The 20,107-nt window shown below is 48.0% G+C and overlaps 1 protein-coding gene and 1 pseudogene across 1 annotated transcript in view; both read right to left on the bottom strand.

Moving 5' to 3' along the window:
* Nucleotides 1–20,107, bottom strand: part of capn7 (calpain 7) — a 63,392-nt gene that overhangs the window by 22,886 nt on the left and 20,399 nt on the right. The window contains exons 11-15 of the mRNA XM_072509811.1: nucleotides 15,878–15,984; nucleotides 15,666–15,786; nucleotides 12,777–12,921; nucleotides 12,223–12,322; nucleotides 9,992–10,127 (exon numbers count right to left, since the gene is read on the bottom strand). Coding sequence (XP_072365912.1) covers nucleotides 9,992–10,127; nucleotides 12,223–12,322; nucleotides 12,777–12,921; nucleotides 15,666–15,786; nucleotides 15,878–15,984 — 609 coding nt within the window. The remainder of the gene's footprint in view (nucleotides 1–9,991; nucleotides 10,128–12,222; nucleotides 12,323–12,776; nucleotides 12,922–15,665; nucleotides 15,787–15,877; nucleotides 15,985–20,107) is intronic.
* Nucleotides 9,560–9,775, bottom strand: LOC140425903 (U2 spliceosomal RNA; annotated as a pseudogene).

The raw sequence follows: 20,107 nt of genomic DNA, 5'->3' as shown, positions 1-20,107 counted from the left end.
CAAGGGTTCAATTGCTAATGCAAACAACAGGGGGGACAGGGGGCACCCCTGCCTCGTCCCACGATACAGCCGAAAATACTCCGACCTCCGCCGATTCGTAACCACACTCGCCACCGGGGTTCTGTATAGGAGCTTAACCCAACTAATAAACCCTCCCCTGAGTCCAAACCTACGCAGCACTTCCCAGAGGTACTCCCACTCTACTCGGTCAAAGGCCTTCTCCGCGTCCATAGCTGCCACTATCTCCGCCTCTCCCTCCACCGATGGCATCACCATCACGCTTAGGAGCCGCCGCACATTGGCACTCAGCTGCCCACCCCTTACAAATCCCGTCTGGTCCTCGTGAATCACCCCCGGGACACAGTCCCCGATCCCCGCAGCCAGCACCCTCGCTACCAACTCAGCATCCACGTTGAGGAGCGAGATCGGCCCGCACGACCCACACCGTAGTGGGTCCTCGTCCCGCCTCAGGACCAAAGAGATTGTCGCCCCCGACATTGTCGGGGGCAGGGTCCCTCCCTCCCTTGCCTCATTAAAAGTCCTCACTAGCAACGGGGCCAACAGGTCCACGTACTTCCCATAGAACTTAACCGGGAACCCATCCGGTCCCGGGGCCTTCCCTGCCTGCATACTCCCCAGACCTTTGCTCAGCTCCTCCAACCCAATTGGTGCCCCCAAACCAGCCACCTCCTGCTCCTCCACCCAAGGGAACCTCAGTTGGTCCAAGAATCGTCTCATCCCCTCTTCCCCCGCTGGGGGCTGGGATCTGTACGGCTCCTCATAGAAGGCCTTGAATGCCTCATTTACTTTCGTCGCACTCCGCACCGTAGCTCCCCCTCCATCCCCGATTCCACCCATTTCCCTCGCCGCCATCCTCTTACGGAGCTGGTGTGCCAGCATCCGACTCACCTTCTCCCCATACTCATACGTCGCCCCCTGCGCTTTCCTCCACTGTGCCTCTGCCTTCCCTGTGGTCAACAGGTCAAACTCCGTCTGGAGACATTGCCTTTCCCCAAGTAATCCCTCTTCAGGGGCCTCTGCGTATCTCCTGTCCACTCTTAAAATCTCCCCCACTAACCTCTCCCTTTCCATGCCCTCTATCTTCTCCCTATGAGCCCTGATGGAGATTAGCTCTCCCCTGATCACCGCCTTCAGCGCCTCCCATACCACCCCCACCTGCACCTCCCCGTTGTCGTTGGCCTCCAAGTCCGTTTCAATACACCCCCTCACCCTCCCACACACCGCCTCATCTGCCAGCAGTCCCACATCCAACCGCCACAACGGGCGTCGGTCCCTCTCCTCTCCCAACTCCAGTTCCACCCAGTGCGGGGCGTGATCTGAAATGGCTATGGCCGAATACTCCGTTCCCTCCACTTTCGGGATCAGCGCCCTGCCCAGAACAAAAAAATCTATCCGGGAGTAGGCTTTGTGCACGTGGGAGAAAAAAGAAAATTCCCTGGCCTGCAGCCTGGCAAACCTCCACGGGTCCACTCCCCCCCCCCCCCCCCCCCCCCCCATCTGATCCATAAACCCCCTAAAGCACCTTGGCCGCAGCCGGCCTCTTTCCGGTCCTAGATCTGGAGTGATCCAGTGCTGGGTCCAACACCGTATTAAAATCCCCACCCATTATCAAGCTTCCTACCTCCAGGTCCGGAATGCGCCCCAACATGCGCTTCATGAATCCGGCATCGTCTCAGTTCGGGGCATATACATTTACCAATACCACCCACGTCCCCTGCAACTTACCGCTCACCATCACGTATCGACCTCCATTGTCCACTAAGATATTCTTGGCCTCAAACGACACCCGCTTCCCCACCAATATTGCCACCCCTTTGTTCTTCGCATCCAGCCCAGAATGGAATACCTGTCCTACCCATCCCTTTCTTAACCTGACCTGATCCGCCACCTTCAAATGTGTCTCCTGGAGCATGACCACGTCTGCCTTCAGTCCCTTTAAGTGCGCGAACACTCGGGCCCTCTTTACCGGCCCATTCAGGCCCCTCGCATTCCACGTTATCAGCCGGATTGGGGGGCCTCCCCCCCCCCCCCCCTGCCGACTAGCCATCTCCTTTTCTAGGCCAGTCCCGTGCCCGCGCCGCCCTCACCCTCCAGTCCCCCAGACGGGAGACCCCCGCCCCGACCACCTCTTCTGTGTCCCATTCCCCTTCGGCCAGTGCAGCAGCAACCCTATTTCCACCCCCCCCCCCCATCCTCCCCGCTAGACCCGTGTCTAGCTCTTTTGCTCCCCCCATAGCACTCCCGTAAGTCAGCTGACTCCTGCTGACCCCGGCTTCCCCCGCCATCCCATTGAACCCCCCGTGTGGGAATCTCCCAGTGTTCGCTCCTTCATTCTGCCCCCCTCCCCCCTTCCCTAGCGCGGGAAAAAGCCCGCGCTTTCCTAAGCCTGCCCCGCCCCCTCTGGCGCAGCTCCTGTCGCGGCCTTGTCTCATTTCCCCCATCCCCGAGCCTCCTCTCCCTCCAGCACCAGCGCCCACCGTCTCGTACGGTCTTCTCACCCGGTCCCTTTCCCCATCCATCCCCCAGCCCGTGGAACATTTCCTGCGCGTGATTAACACCCAATGTACAACAAACATCAGACATCCCCCCCACCCTCACAAACCCTCAGTTTGAGTCCAACTTTTCAGTTTGAATGAAGGTCCAAGCCTCCTCAGGCGTTTCAAAATAGTGATGTTGATCCTTGAATGTGACCCACAATCGCGCTGGCTGCAACATTCCGAATCTCACTCCTTTCTGGTGCAGCACCGCCTTGGCCCGGCTGAAACCCGCTCTCCTCTTTGCTACCTCCGTGCTCCAGTCCGGGTATATTCGGATCTCCGCATTCTCCCAGCTGCTGCTCCGCTCTTTCTTGGCCCATTTCAAGACCCTCTCTCTGTCCATGAAACGGTGAAACCTCACCACAATCGCCCTTGGCGGCTCATTAGCCTTGGGCCTCCTCGCCAGCACCCGGTGTGCCCCATCCAGCCCCAAAGGCCTCGAAGGGGCCTCCGCGCCCATCATCGACTCGAGCATCGTGCTCGCATATGCCCCGGCATCGGCCCCCTCCGCTCCTTCAGGGAGACCCAGGATCCGAAGATTCTTTCTCCTCGACCTGTTCTCCAGGTCTTCGAATCTTCCCGCCCACCTCTTGTGCAGCGCCTCGTGCGCCTCCACCCTCACCGCCAGGCCCAAGATCTCATCCTCCTTCTCATTAACTTTTTTCTGCACCTCCTGGATCTTTACCTCGTGGGCCTTCTGGGTCATCCCTAATCCTTCGATCGCCGACAGCATAGGCGCCAGCATCTCTTTCCGCAGCTCCTCAAAACAGCGCTTAATGAACTCTTGCAGCTCCGGCCCACATTCCACTTTATCTCCGGCCGCCACCATCTTGTTTTTCTTCCCTCGCTTCTCCCGCTGCTCCAACGTCGCTTTTTTGGCCGTTTCACTTCTTGTCTGATCCATAAACAGTGAAGGGGGACCTCACTCTCCCCTTCCCACACGGAACGTCTTCAAAAAATTCCCGTTGGGGCTCTTCTAGAGAGCCCGAAAGTCCGTGATCGCGGGAGCTGCAGAATCGTGCGGCTTAGCTCCGCATCGCCGCAACCGGAAGTCCATATGTGCAACATAGTTGATGGACCCCAACAACCAATGCATCCCAGCTGCAACATCGTGCGGTCCTGTGCTCCAGAACTAGCCATGTCTCTAGCTAAACTGTTTCAATATAGGTGAAAATGTCTCATCCTCAAAAAAGCTGGAAAACCAATCCATCCAATTACCACCCCATAGGCAGATATCAATCAGCAGTAAAGTGATGGAAGGTGTGGTTGATAGTGTCATCAAGGCCAGCAATAACCTGCTCACCAGTGCTCAGTCTGGCTTCCACCAGAACCAGCTTCAGGTATCAAAGTAAAATGGATAAAGAGCTAAAATTCAAAGATGAAGTATCAGTTATTGCTCATGGCATCAAGGCAGTATTTAACCCAGGGTGACTTCAAGGTTCCCAAGTAAAATTGAAGTGAATTGGGAGAATACCCTCCACTGGCTATATTCATATCCAACACAATTTTATTGCGATTGTTGAAGGTCAATTATCTCAGCCCCAGGACTCACTGTAGGAGTTCCTCAGGGCAATGTCCTAGACCCAACCATTTTCAGCTGTTTGACGTTTCCTCAATCAGTGGAAATATCCACTGATGATTGCACAATATTCAGTTTGATTTACAACTTCTCAGATACTGAAGCAGTCCGTGCTTGCATTCAGCAAGACCGGGACAAAACCGAGGCTCGCGTCGAAAAGTGTTACGTAATAATCAGGCCACAGATGTTTCAGGCAATGGCCATCTCCAATAAGAGAATATGACCATCTCTCCATGACATTCAACGGCATTATCATTTCTGGATGTCCCACCAGCAGTATCCTGGCGTTAATCCATGGGGATCAGTCCCCATCCCACAAAATATGACACAGTGTATGGAAAGGCTCAGTAAACCAAGGTCCACCACACTAAGAAATCAAAAAGGGACGGTCAATAGAGAATTAAAGGTGCTATATTTAAATGCGCGCAGTGTACGGAACAAGGTAGATGAGCTTGTGGCCCAGATTGTGACTGGCAGGTATGATGTGGTAGGCATCACAGAGACGTGGTTGCAGGGGGTTCAGGACTGGCATTTAAACATCCAGGGATTCACAACCTATCGAAAAGACAGAGAGGTGGGCAGAGGGGGCGGGGTTGCCTTGTTAATTAGGAATGAAATTAAATCAATAGCACTAAACGACATGGGGTTGGATGATGTGGAGTCTGTGTGGGTAGAGTTGAGGAACCACAAAGGCAAAAAAAACATAATGGGAGTTATGTACAGGCCTCCTATCAGTGGTCAGGACCAGGGGCGCAAGATGCACCACAAAATAGAAAGTGCATGTCAGAAAGGCAAGGTCACAGTGATCATGGGGGACTTTAATATGCAGGTGGACTGGGTAAATAATACTGCCAGTGGACCCAAGGAAAGGGAATTCATTGAATGTTTACAGGAGGGCTTTTTGGAACAGCTTGTGGTGGAGCCCACGAGGGAACAGGCCATTCTGGACTTCGTGTTATGTAATGAGCCAAACTTGATTAAAGATCTTAAAGTAAGGGAGCACTTAGGAGGCAGTGATCATAATATGGTCGAATTCAATCTCCAATTTGAAAGAAAGAAGGTAGAATCAGATGTAAAGGTGCTACAGTTAAATAAAGGTAACTACAGGGGCATGAGGGAGGAACTGAGGAAAATCGACTGGGAGCAGACCCTAGTGGGAAAGACAGTAGAACAGCAATGGCAGGAGTTTCTGGGAGAAATTGAGGACACAGTACAGAGGTTCATCCCAAAGAAAAGAAAGGTTATCAGAGGGGGGATTAGGCAGCCATGGCTGACAAAGGAAGTTAGGGAATGCATCAAAGCAAAAGAGAAAGCCTATAATGTGGCAAAGAGTAGTAGGAAGTCAGAAGATTGGGAAGGCTACAAAAACAAACAGAGGATAACAAAGAGAGAGATAAGGAAAGAGAGGATCAAATTTGAAGGTAGGCTAGCCAGTAACATTAGGAATGATAGTAAAAGTTTCTTTAAATACATTAAAAACAAACGGGAGGCAAAAGTTGACATTTGGCCGCTCCAAAATGACGCTGGTAATTTTGTGATGGGAGACAAGGAAATAGCCGAGGAACTGAATAAGTACTTTGCGTCAGTCTTCACAGTAGAAGACATGAGTAATATCCCAACAATTCCGGAGAGTCAGGGGACAGAGTTGAATATGGTAGCCATCACAAAGGAGAAAGTGCTAGAGAAACTAAAAGGTCTAAAAATTGACAAATCTCCGGGCCCAGATGGGCTACATCCTAGAGTTCTAAAGGAGATAGCTGAAGAAATAGTGGAGGCGTTGGTGATGATGTTTCAACAGTCACTGGAGTCAGGGAAAGTACCAGAGGATTGGAAAATCGCTGTTGTAACCCCCCCTGTTCAAGAAGGGAACAAGGAAAAAGATGGAAAATTATAGGCCAATTAGCCTAACCTCGGTTGTTGGCAAGATTCTTGAATCCATTGTTAAGGATGAGATTTCTAAATTCTTGGAAGTGCAGGGTCGGATTAGGACAAGTCAGCATGGATTTAGTAAGGGGAGGTCGTGCCTGACAAACCTGTTAGAGTTCTTTGAAGAGATAACAAATAGGTTAGACCAAGGGGAGCCAATGGATGTTATCTATCTTGACTTCCAAAAGGCCTTTGATAAGGTGCCTCACAGGAGACTGCTGAGTAAAATAAGGGCCCATGGTATTCGAGGCAAGGTACTAACATGGATTGACGATTGGCTATCAGGCAGAAGGCAGAGAGTTGGGATAAGAGGTTCTTTTTCGGAATGGCAACCGGTGACGAGTGGTGTCCCGCAGGGTTCAGTATTGGGGCCACAGCTGTTCTCTTTATATATTAACGATCTAGATGACGGGACTGAGGGCATTCTGGCTAAGTTTGCCGATGATACGAAGATAGGTGGAGGGGCAGGTAGTATGGAGGAGGTGGGGAGGCTTCAGAAAGATTTAGACAGTTTAGGAGAGTGGTCCAAGAAATGGCTGATGAAATTCAACGTGGGCAAGTGCAAGGTCTTGCACTTTGGAAAAAAGAATAGAGGTGTGGACTATTTTCTAAACGGTGACAAAATTCATAATGCTGAAGTGCAAAGAGACTTGGGAGTCCTAGTCCAGGATTCTCTAAAGGTAAACTTGCAGGTTGAGTTCGTAATTAAGAAAGCAAATGCAATGTTGTCATTCATCTCAAGAGGCTTGGAATATAAAAGCAGGGATGTACTTCTGAAGCTTTATAAAGCATTAGTTAGGCCCCATTTAGAATACTGAGAGCAATTTTGGGCCTCACACCTCAGGAAGGACATACTGGCACTGGAGCAGGTCCAGCGGAGAGTCACACGGATGATCCCAGGAATGGTAGGCCTAACATACGATGAACGTCTGAGGATCCTGGGATTATATTCATTGGAGTTTAGGAGGTTGAGGGGAGATCTAATAGAAACTTACAAGATAATGAATGGCTTAGATAAGGTGGATGTAGGGAAGTTGTTTCCATTAGCAGGGGAGACTAGGACCCGGGGGCACAGCCTTAGAATAAAAGGGAGTCACTTTAGAACAGAGATGAGGAGAAATTTCTTCAGCCAGAGAGTGGTGGGTCTGTGGAATTCATTGCCACAGAGGGCGGTGGAGGCCGGGACGTTGAGTGTCTTTAAGACAGAAGTTGATAAATTCTTGATTTCTCGAGGAATTAAGGGCTATGGAGAGAGAGCGGGTAAATGGAGTTGAAATCAGCCATGATTGAATGGTGGCGTGGACTCGATGGGCCGAATGGCCTTACTTCCACTCCTATGTCTTATGGTTACTATTTCCCAGAAATATAACTGAACTTGCCACATGAATACTGTGGCTGTAAGAGAAGCTCATAGCTCGGCATTGAGGCAAATCACACACCTTCTGACTCCCCAAATCCTTTCCACCATCTACAAGACGCAAATCGGGAGTGGGATACAGTACTTTCCAGGATATGTGCATCTCTAACAACACTCAAGAAGCTCAATACTATCCTGGACAAAGCCACCCATTTGATGGGAACCTATCCACCATCTTAAACATTCACTCCTTCTATCACCTATGTGTGCGCCATCTACAAGATGCACTGCAGCAATCTTGCCAAAGCTCCTTTGACAGCACCTTCTGAATCCACGACTTCAACTACCTAGAAGGATGATGCAGCAGGGACATGGAAACATGAACACCTGCTGTTTTCTGTTCAAGTGACACACCATCCTGACTTGGGAATATATCATTGCTGGACCAAAATCCTGGAACTCCCTATCCAACAGCACACAGGGTGTACCTACACAGTACAGACTGCAGAAGCTCAAGAAGGTTGCTCATCACCACCTTCTCGAGAGCAACTAAGGAGCTGGTCATTGACTTCAGAAAGCATTGAACTGTACACACCCCTGTCAGCATCAACGGGGCTGAAGTGGAGATGATTAGCAGTTTCAAATTCCTAGGGGTGCACATCTCAAAAAATCTGTCCTGGTCCACCCATGTCGACGCTATCATCAAGAAAGCACAACAGCGCCTAAACTTCCTCAGGCAACTAAGGAAGTTTCCCTTCGAGGGCAGCACAGTAGCATAGTGGTTAGCACAGTTGATTCACAGCTCCAGGGTCCCAGGTTCGATTCCCGGCTTGGGTCACTGTCTGTGCGGAATCTGCACATTCTCCCAGTGTCTGCGTGGGTTTCCTCCGGGTGCTCCGGTTTCCTCACACAGTCCAAAGATGTGCAAGTTAGGTGGATTGGCCACGCTAAATTGCCCTCAGCTAAGGCGGGGTTATTGGTTTACGGGGATAGGGAGGTGTCAGCTTAAGTGGGGTGCTCTGGGTTGAATTGCCTCCTTCTGCACTTGAAATTCTATGTTCTATGATCTATGAAATTCAGCATGTCCACATTAACTCTTATCAACTTTTACAGTGCACCATAGAAAGCATCCTAGCCTGGTACGGCAACTGCTCGGCCCAAGACCGCAAGAAACTTCAGAGTCGTAAACACAGCCCAGTCCATCACACAAACTTGCCTCCCCTCCATTGACTCCATCTACACCTCCCGCTGCCTGGGGAAAGCGGGCAGCATAACCAAAGACCCCTCCCTCCTGGCTTACTCACTATTCCAACTTCTTCCATCGGGCAGGAGGTACAAAAGTCTGAGAACACGCACAAACAGACTCAAAAACAGCTTCTTACCCGCTGTTACCAGACTCCTAAACAACCTCTTATGGACTGACCTCATTAACACTACTTCCCGTACCAGCCTCCCCGAACAGGCGCTGGAATGTGGCGACTAGGGGCTTTTCACAGTAACTTCATTTGAAGCCTACTTGTGACAATAAGCGATTTTCATTTTTCTGTATGCTTCACCCGATGCTGGTGCTATGTAGTTACATTGTGTACCTTGTATTGCCCTATAATGTATTTTCCTTTATTATGTATTTTCTTTTATTTCCTTTTCTTTTCATGTACTTAATGATCTGTTGAGCTGCTCGCAGAAAAATACTTTTCACTGTATCTTGGTACACGCGACAATAAACAATATCCAATCCAATGCTCTCATCCTATGAATGAAAAATGCCCCATTTAGAAAGTTATATCGGCCTTCTTGCAAGCTTCAAACAACCAAACCACAAGTTAGTCCAAAACATTTCTAAACTGTTCTGTCATTGGAGCTCAAGGACAAAGTTAAATGGATTTGAAAATAGTCTGCCAGCTCAGAAACCCCACAGAACCAAATTCTACACTGCAAGAACCGACACTAACTAAAGCATTAAGTAAACAAAGCACTAAAGTGATTCAGAAGACTCAAAGAAATCACAGGAGCTCCATGTGAATACTAAGGAACAGAACAGGGAAAATGCTTAACTTTCCACCAGGCTAGATGCACATTGTCAACACAGACACGATAGGCTGAATGACCTCCTCCTGGGTTGTCACCAATCTGCGAATCTACATTTTTAAAAAATTTGCTTTCTCAGAGGTACAAATCCAATGTGTAAAGTGAGAGGGCAAGCCCCTAATCCATCTCCTTGCTGCTTCAAAAACACTATTTAAATTGAATCCAATTCATGATCCCCACAAAAGAAAAATACTGGATCCAAGCTGAGAAGAAGAGACATTACACCTGATCTCACACTTGATCTTAGCCGAAAGGCCGAGATGAAATGATTCTATATAAAGGCTTACAAATTGCAAACGGCGAGATCAAGACAGAGACGCAGTGTGCACAGAACGCAGACCGCGCTTATCGTCGGAGTGCCTACACAATAGATTTTGGAGATCCAAATTAGCATTTGAATCAAAGAGTTGCAAAACATATTAAGATTGTAACTAAGGCAGGCCAGCCAAGCAAATGTTTCAACATCCTCTACTGCCTGCTTACCTTGTCAGTAATGTGTCTCGTCAGTAGAACCCAGACTACAGCACCACCTTGTGGACACTGCACCTCCAGTTTGTATTGTGGGTTGTTAGCCAGGCTGTACACATCTTTCACAGGCCCTTGCTTTGCATCCCAAGTACTGTGCAAAAAAGGAGGAAAGTTAATTTTTCTGAACCTTTTAATGTAAACAAAGCCTTACACAGGTTAAAAACTTACGCAGACAATGCAGTCAAGTAAATTTGCTCAACTTGCAGTTCAAAAAAAACTTTGCAATAGACCTCTTCAGCTGGAGAAAATTCTCGAACAAGGCTGCAAGCAGGCAATGTACTCCTGAACAAACTCCAATGACACACTTGATTCTCTTGCTCTTCCTGCGAGGAAAACGCAGGCATTCGAACCCCCTGCAGTTTGTACCATTCAAAAGATGCACTCAGCCACTTGCCACAGCTTCTTCAATAGCACCTCGCACAGCTTTACCTCACAAACAACAGTGGTTCAAGGCAGCGGCTTTGCGAGGACAATTAGGGTTGGGCAACATGTTGCCCTTGTCAGCAATTGCCCATATCTTGCCTCTCCTTACCAGGTGACAAACTCAGTGTCAGAAAATCAGTAAATCTTAATGTAATGTTGCACCGATCTTCCACCCTCAATGTTATTCCAATCAATATCTCACATGGTTTCAGCTTTCTATGCAAGAATATTTCTGATTCAAGTTGAAAGAGTATGAAAGAATTACACATCTGATTTAAATCTGTCTTACCAATGATAAATAGTACCCACATCAAAAAATGTTGAAATGCAAGTTTTTCATGGATTGTTACCTAATAGGCAACATTGATCGCTTGTGACTTCATCCATCATCGTGCAGGCCATGGTCAGCCCATTGGGTGAGCAAAGGAAACTGAGGCAGACAAAGGGGAGCAAGTCATGTAGGGTGAAGGTGTTGAATCAGCATGTTGGCCAAGAGGGCCAGGAACCTCAACAGCATATAGCAAGAGAGATCTGGGTTGGTTGCTGGTGGTGGTGATTTGGGGGAGAGGCTGAGGGGGGGGGGGGAAAGGCAGGTGGGGTATATTCAGGTCAGTTGAGCAGTCATTTGCCCCAGGTACAGAATTAAATGTGGGAAAGAACTGTCAAATAATTTTTAAAATAGGAAGCTAATAATGAAAGTAGAAAACAAGAAAAATTCTCCCTCTGATCTGATTGTTCTGTGCAAGTCACAAAACAGCTCTAATCAATCAGCCAGATTTCGGGATCACTACAATATTAACCAACTATATAGATAGAGAATATCACCCAAATAGGAAAGCCTATTCTGAAGAGCCAAGAGGATTTTTTTTTTTGCTAGATTGCCATAGATATGCTGTCAAATGTCATATTAAATATCATAAAATAAATTTATAGGCTAGAAACTTTTAATCGGAAATCTGAGAAATATCTCAGTAAATATACTTCACTATAAAACCAGCAACGGGGAAATAAACTATTTAGATGGAGACCACTGTTACAAAACAAATATAGATTAAGAGAAAATTACTTTGCCTGAATAGAGCAGCCGCCAAGTAAAGAATACAATAGTGGCTGACAAATCACTGAAGACGGTGTGATTTCAACTAAGGAAATAAACTGTAATTTATGTAATGGTTTATCGTGCCTCAAATAAAAAAAACATGGCTATGAAGCTATCAGAGAGCAATTAGATCCCAGGTGGTTCACTGTCATTTGAGGAAAGCAATCTGCCACCTTACCAAGTCTGGCCTACATGTGGCTGACTCTTAACTGTCTCTGAAGCCTCCTAGCAAGCCACTCAATCATTACATCGACTAACCATATGGACTGCAATGGTTCAAGACAGCCCACCACCTTCTCAGTGCAACTAGAGACAGCAAACAAATGCCAGCCTTGCCAGAGACACACTAATCCTGATATCCACTTTTATGTGGGCAAAGGTAACCACCAAAACCTGCGAACAATAACATCCCACAATCAGCAGGTATGGGGAAATGGCCATTCAAATTTAACACTGTTGGGCTGAATGCTGCCCAAGCTGCTGAGTTAACTCTTAGCTCTGTAATAAAGAAACCATGAGATCTTTGATACCCACCTCAAGTGACAGGTGATACCTTAGTTTAATATTGCATCCTCTGACAGTGCAGGAGTTAGTCTATGGAAGGTAGCACACTGCCCCCTAAAATGAAAGAAATTAAGTATTGCAAGGCACCGTGTTAACTAACCTGTGAATATAGGTTGACTCTTTGAACAGTGCAGGATTCCAACTCAAGTAAATCACATCGTAATGCCGGCAAAGATCCTCCCAGTTAATCCAGAAAATTCCTGTAATGCACAAGAATTCACAAAATTGGCAAAGGATTCCTCTGCAACTTTCAACATCACACATGAAGCAAGTTACCTTTTTACTTTGTGGATGGCAGCTTGCAAAACTTGAATGTTACCAGGGTCGATTATCTGCTAAAGTACTAGGGTTTAAAGAATGGTCTGGTAGGAGCAAAGGGAGGAAAATAAGGCAGAAAGGATTGGGCACCAGTATAAAGTCTATTCCAACTTTCTGTCCAATGAGCTTAATGGACAAAGACATGCAGTCCTCGCATGATTTTCCTCTACATGCTCCATCCAGGAAACCTTTAGTGCGACAGGAGGAAATCTGCGCTCGTTAAGACACACGCGGAGGCCCAAAAAAGTGATTAAATAAAATGATTGTGTTAGTACCAAAAACACGGGTGAACTATTGTATGAAAAGTGTCCCTCACCCTAAACCACAGGAGCTTACCATTGTCTATTTTCTGTGCTGTTTTGGGATCAAAGTTCAAATATTTCTTGAGAGCAGGTATCCAGCTTTTCTCATCGTTTTCACTGTACCGACCTTTCCATCGCAAATGGCTCCAGGGATTTTTAAGTTGAAGAAATTTAAGACCCTTAAGCAAAAAAAACCAATCAAAAAATCCAATAACTTACGAAGCAATGCAGGCAAATTCTGAGAATTGTTTAAAATAATGACACCTTCCTAAACGGATGTGCAGATCGCTGCAAGGTGGGCGACTGGTGAAACACAAGTGTTAAAAATAAACTTTAGTTTTTTAAAAAAATATTGTTTTCAAGTCTTCAGCAGCTTATACTTTACAGGTCTTAGCTTGAGATCAGATCAAGAATTTAGGAAAGTTTAATTCGGCCCATCGAGTCTGCACCGACCCACTTAAGCCCTCACCTCTACCCTATCCCCGTAACCCAACATCCCCTCCTAACCTTTTTGGTCACGAAGGCCAATTTATCATGGCCAATCCACCTAATCTGCACGTCTTTGGACTGTGGGAGGAAACTGGAGCACCCGGAGGAAACCCACGCAGACACAGGGATAACGTGCAGACTTTGCAGACAGTGACCCAGCGGGGAATTGAACCTGGGACCCTGGCGCTGTGAAGCCACAGTGCTATCCACTTGTGCTACCGTGCTGCCCTAACTAACATTTATTTTTGGTGCTAACTAATATAGTTAGCATCTTTTTGCACAGTACAAGGAGGAATCAAGTAAATCTACAATATCTGTTATTCTGCATGTGTCTTTCTTCAAAGCTTATTTCCAGAAATGCAAACTTAATAGAAACCACTAAGAAAAGCTTAAAAGAAAAGGTTTCTTTTTGACACTGCACATCAGAAGTCCAGGATTGACAGTTTTCCTGACTAAACAGGGTTGGAAAGTAAAGGAGAATTGTACCAGGTCATGCAGACATAATTCAGTTCCATTTTAAAGAACCAATTCTTCTTTTATTTTTAAATTCCAGAGGATTGAACACAAAAATCTCGGCTGACACTCCAGTGCAGCACGGACAGTGGTGTTGTCTTTTAGACGAGATATTAAACCAGGGCCTGTCTGCTGTCTCAGATGAACATAAACGTTCCAATGAATAACATTATCCTTCACTCAAACATTACTTAAGAGAATACCTAGTCATTATCACATTGCAGTTTGGGGGACCCTTTTGCTGTGCACAAAACCAGCTGCTGCATTCTATTACAAAAGCGGCTGCTGTTCAAAAAATAGACGGGAGTTAGAATTCAGAATGTCCAATGCACCTAACAGCACATCTTTCCCAGGACTTGTGGGAGGAAACCAGATCACCCGGAGGAAACCCACGCAGACACGGGGAGAACGTGCAGACTCCGCACAGTGACCCAAGCTGGGAATCAAACCTGGGACACTGGCGCTGTGAAGCCATAGTGCTAACCACTATGCTACTGTGCCCCCCCACTTCATTGGCTGCAAAGCGCTTTGGGATATCCTGGGTTTGTGAAAGGCACTACATAAATGCAAGTGTTCCCTTAAAAAACATTTCGATTCTAAATTCTTGTGCACAGCTGGGTGGGAATTTGCCTACCTAAACGTGTCATGATGTAATTACACCCTCCTGCCAGTGGTGCTACTGCAGCACCTTCATAGAGGACTGGAGAGAAAGAGAAAAGAGTATAATGCTGTACAGTAAGTTTATACTGGCAGTTTCAAGTATAAAACCAATCATGGGGATCAATAATGAAAAACGTTACAAAGAACCGCTCATAAATACAAGGTATTAATCGATTAATATATACAGATGCATTACGGTCAGATGCTATTATCAGCTGCGAAGGCATAATGCAAGGTTGATACCAACCCACACCCACCTGCACATGCAGTCAGCTATGGGCAATGGGACTACAAAGACCCTGAGACTTCAGTCCCTTGTATCAGGCTGCCACAGCAGCAAAACCCAATCACACCTACTAGTCACTTCCTTTTGCCATTTAGGTCGGTGTCCAAGGTTCACGCCGCCCCAGTCATCGCATATCTGATGGATACTAAACCACATTGTGTTTACTGCACCACTAAATTACAAATCTAACACCTTTTTCTCTGTATAACCTCCAAAAATATCTGCAGGCGATCATTAAACAATACTTTTTAAAAAAGATTCTGTTGATCTTGCATATTCGGGTAAATAACGGTAGCACAGTGGTTAGCACTGTTGCTTCCCAGAAACAGGGTCCCGGGTTTGATTCCCGGCCTGGGTCACTGTCTGTGCAGAGTCTGCATGTTCTCCCCGTGTCTGCTTTGGTTTCCTCCAGGTGCTCCGGTTTCTTCCCACAAGTCCCGAAAGAAGTGCTTGCTAGGTGCAATGGACATTCTGAATTCTCCCTCAGTGTACCCGAACAGACGCCAGAGTGTGGCGACTAGATGATTTTCACAGTAACTTCATTGCATTGTTAATGTAAGGCTACTTGTGACATTAATAAAGATTAGTAATATGTTCCCTGAGTTACAACTAAATGCAATTCTACCCTTTCATTAATGACAACTTAATAAGAAAAATAAACCACCTGAATAATTTGTTAATTACAGTGTAAAGCCAAGAGTCAATGCTATATTCATTACAGGTAAGAAATTACCTCTTGTGGGATTTGACCTTGGACAATTAATTTAGGTGACCCACATACTTTGTGTCCTCTATAATAATTTGAGGGAGGTGTAGCATTCCTGCTACTGTGTTAAAAGGGATAGAGCGTAATCACCTTGGCCAGCGATACTCAATCAGGTACCAAATCTGCTTTCAGGACTTCCATTAGGGGATCTGCTTGTACCTGGAAATGGGCTGTCCCATTGTCTGTGGCATGCGGAAACCTTTTGTTACCTTGTATTCCCGGATGTCGAGAACAGCATATGCATGCGTCGGTACGAGCCCCCATCGCTCTCCTTCTTCCTCACTCATAATGCCTGTCGCTGTGGTTATTAGAACATCTCCCTTATGAAACCTATTAGATTTGGATGTATGAAAAACAATTCTCAAAGTACTGAATAAAACCCTCCAAAATTTTTTACTGATGCTTCAACAGTGAAGATTACCTTTGATATAGCATTCTGAAAGTGCCTTCGTAATCAAACTTCTGATTGTCTGAATGCATCGCAATTCGCTCTGGTATCCAGCCAGTCAAAGCATGGAGATCGATGTTCTGCAGTGTTGAGCAAAATGCACAATTTTATAGACGAGGTTATGTGACCAGAGACGGAACAGTCTCTGGTCACATAACCAATACACCAAGCTTCAAAGATTTCAAACGTGACACCATTGATTAAGTCACATGTGGTCCCGAATACAATTATGCTTCTACATGAACACTTCAATTACATCACTGCTGGATATGAAATAAAATTTTGATCACTGAAAAGATCAGAACCTCTTTGCAGCTAGAAATATAAAGGAGGTTCAAATTATTGACCTAAACTCTTGGACCCCAATGAAGTGGAGGCTGGTGGAAGAATCGTGGTAGGCTGTTTATAACACCAAGAGTCCTCGATTGCACAGCAAAAGCATTTCCAAAGCATCCTGCTGACAAACTAGATTTTTAAAAATGATAAAATAAAACCAGAACATGCTGGAAAAACCTCAGCAGGTTTGGCAGCATCGTGGAGCAAGAAACAGAGTTAACGTTTCAAGTCCAATATGACTCTTCATCAAAACTTGAAAGAGTTCCGATGAAGTCACATTGGATTCAAAACATTTTTTTTTAAACAAACAATTTTATTGAGGTATTTTAGGCATATAGAAAAAGTGGCATTGTACAGTACAAAAAAAAAAGTCAAGCCACAAATTAAACATAGTGCAAACCACGGCTCTGTTCACGCAAGGACCTGCCTCAATATCCCCCTACTCGACTCTACTCTACCCTAGCCACCCCCCTCCTGACGCTTACTCCTCTGCAAAGAAGTCAATCAATGGCTGGCACCTTCGGGCAAACCCTGGTAGCGAACATCTCAAGGCGAACTTGACTTTCTCTAGGCCAAGAAAGCTCGCCATGTCCGGTAGCCATACCTCAGCCCTCGGGGGCTTTGAGTCCCTCCATGCTAACAGTATTCGTCGCCGGGCTACCAGGGAAGCAAAGGCCAGAACGTTGGCCTCTCTCTCTCTTCCCAGATCCACCAAAACCCCAAAGATTGCCACCTCAGGGCTCATTACCACCCCAGTTTTCAATACCCAGGACATGACATCTGCGAATCCCTGCCAATACCCCCCAAGTTTAGGGCACGACCAGAACATGTGTACATGGTTAGCTGGCCCTCCGGCACATCTAGCACACTTGTCCTCCAGCCCGAAGAATTTGCTCATCCGGACTACTGTCATGTGGGCCCGGTGCACAACCTTAAACTGGATCAGGCTGAGCCTGGCGCATGTTGCGGCCGTGTTTACTCTGCTCAGGGCTTCTGCCCAGACACTGTCCCCCCCCCCATCTCTCCATTCCCACCCCCCCATCTTCCATCTCTCTTCCCCCCCCCCCCCCAAGCTCCTCTTCCCACTTAAGCTTCAGGTCCTCGGTCTGCGTATCCTCAGCTCCCATTATTTCCTTGTAGACGTCTGACTCTACCCTCTCCCACCTCTCCCCCTAGAAACTACCCTGTCCTGCCTCCCCTTCGGCGGGAGACGTGGGAAGGACGGCACCAGTCTGCGTACAAAATCCCTCATCTGTAAGTATCTAAAGTCGTTCCCTCTCGCTAGCCCAAACTTCTCCTCCAGCACCCTCAGGCTCGGAAAGCTCCCTTCCAGGAACAGATTCCCCCATCCTCACAATCCCCGCCCTCCTCCACAGTCGATACCCCCCCTCCCATGTTCCCCGGGGCAAATCGGTGGTTGCCGCAGATTGGGGTCCACACCGATGCTCTTACCTCCCCTACATGCCTCCTCCACTGGCCCAGATCCGAAGAGCCGCCACCACTATCGGGCTGGTGGAGTACCGTGCCGGCGGAAGCGGCAGAGGCGCCGTGACCAGGGCTGCTGAGCTAGTGCCCCTGCGCGAAGCAGCCGTCATCCGCTCCCAAACCGACCCCGCACCCACCATCCATTTCCTTATCATCGCTATGTTGGCCGCCCAGTAATAGTTGCTGAAGTTCGGCAAAGCCAGCCCCCTTCTCCTCTGTTCCTTTCAAGCATCACGCTCTTCACCCGTGGGGACTTCCCTGCCCATACAAATCCCAGAATAATTTTATTCAGCCTCTTAAAGGACTGCGGGATAAAGATGGGGAGTCACAGAAAAACAAACAAGAACCGCGTGAGAATCGTCATCTTAACAGTCTGCACCATCCCCGCCAATGACAGCGGGAGCGCATCCCACCTCCGGACCTCCTCCCTCACTCGTTCCACCAGTCGGGACAGGTTGAGCTTATGCAGCTTGCCCCAGTCCCGTGCCACCTGAATCCCCAAATATCGGAAACTCTTCCCCCACTAGCCTGAACGGCAACGCCTTCAGCCTACTCTCCTGCCCCCTCGCCTGACCTACAAACAACTCGCTCTTAGCCATGTTCAGTTTGTATCCGGAGAACCGGCCAAATTCCCTCAGGGTTGCCATAATACCGTCCATCCCCACCATTGGGTCCGATACATATAACAGTAGATAGTCTGCGTATAACGAGACTCTATGTTCCACTCCCCCCTGGACCAGCCCTTTCCAGCCCCTAGAAGCTCTCAGTGCAATTGCCAGCGGCTCTATGGCCAGCGCAAACAGCAGTGGGGAGAGAGGGCAGCCCTGTCTTGTACCACGGTGCAGTCTAAAGTAGTCCGATGTCATCCTGTTCGTCCTTACACTCGCCTCCGGGCCTGATACAATTGCCTAACTCAGTCGATGAACCCTGCCCTGAACCGTCCTAGTACCTCCCACAGATAATTCCACTTGACCCAGTCAAAAGCCTTTTCAGCATCCATGGCTACCACTATCTCTACCTCCCTACTCTCCGGGGGCATCATAATCATGTTGAGCAGCCTTCTAAGGTTGGCCACCAGCTGCCTCCCCTTTACAAACCCGGTTTGGTCCTCCACAGTTACATCCGGTACACAGTCCTCAATTCCAGTCGCCAAAATCTTGGCCAGTAACTTGCCGTCTACGTTGATCAAAGATATCGGCCTGTATGACCGACAAGCCTCCGGGTCCTTATCCTGTTTCAGAATGAGCGAGATGGTGGCCTGCGACATCGTCGGGGGTAGACTCCTTCTGTCTCTTGCCTCGTTAAAGACCCTGACCAGCACCGGCCCCACTATCCCGGCACATTTTTTGTAAAACTCCACCGGATACCCATCCGGCCCCGGGGCTTTACCCGACTGGCCCCGGGGCTTTACCCGACTGCATGACCTTCAGGCCTCCCAATACCTCTTCAATCCTGACGAGGGCTCCCAGTCCATCCACCAACCCCCTCTCCATTCTTGGGAAGGTCAGTCCGTCCAGGAATCGCCTCATCTCCCCCAGTGATTCCGAAGTGTACAGCTTCCTATAAAAGTCCCTAAAGACCTTGTTCAGCCCTGCCGGGTCACCCACTAGATTACCTTCTCCATCCACTATCCTTCCTATCTCCCTAGCCGCTTCCCTCTTCCTTAGTTGTTGCGCAAGCATTCTACTGGCCTTCTCCTCATGCTCATAAATCGCGCCTTTTACCTTTCTAAGCTCCTCTACAGCCTTGTCTGTAGTCAGCACCCCAAATTCGGCCTGCAGCCTCAGTCGTTTCCTGAGTAACTCTGGCCTCGGGGATTCCGCGTAACTCCTGTCCGCCCGTAGAATTTCCTTAATCAGTCGGTCCGTCTCTGTCCTGTCCCTTTATGCCCGGATTGAAATCAGCTCCCCTCTCACCACTGCCTTCGGTGCCTCCCAGAGCACCGCTGCCGAGACTTCTCCAGTATCGTTCACCTGCAGGTAATTCTGCATACATTTCCTCAGCCTCTCACACACCGCCTCGTCCACGAGTAGTCCAACTTCCAGCCTCCATGGTGGGCAAAAAAGCTGTCCTTACAAAAGTGCAGGTCTACCCAGTGCGGAGCATGGTCCGATATGGCAATTGCCAAATATTCTGCCCCCACCATTCCGGCCAGCAGGTCCCTACTCACAACAAAGTAGTCGATTCGGGAATACACTTTGTGGGCGTGGGAGTAGTACGAGAACTCCCTTGCCGTCGGCCGACTAAATCTCCACGGATCTGCTCCCCTCGTTTGCTCCATGAACCCTCTCAGTTCCTTTGCCATTGCTGACAAACTGCACGTTCTTGAAAATGACCGGTCCAGGCTCGGGTCGAGGACTGTATTAAAGTCCCCGCCCATGA

Source organism: Scyliorhinus torazame, chromosome 6 (assembly GCF_047496885.1).
Source record: "Scyliorhinus torazame isolate Kashiwa2021f chromosome 6, sScyTor2.1, whole genome shotgun sequence".
Lineage (NCBI taxonomy): Eukaryota > Metazoa > Chordata > Chondrichthyes > Carcharhiniformes > Scyliorhinidae > Scyliorhinus > Scyliorhinus torazame.
Note: the sequence above shows the minus strand (reverse complement) of the source record. Positions and strands in the feature narration are given on the sequence as shown.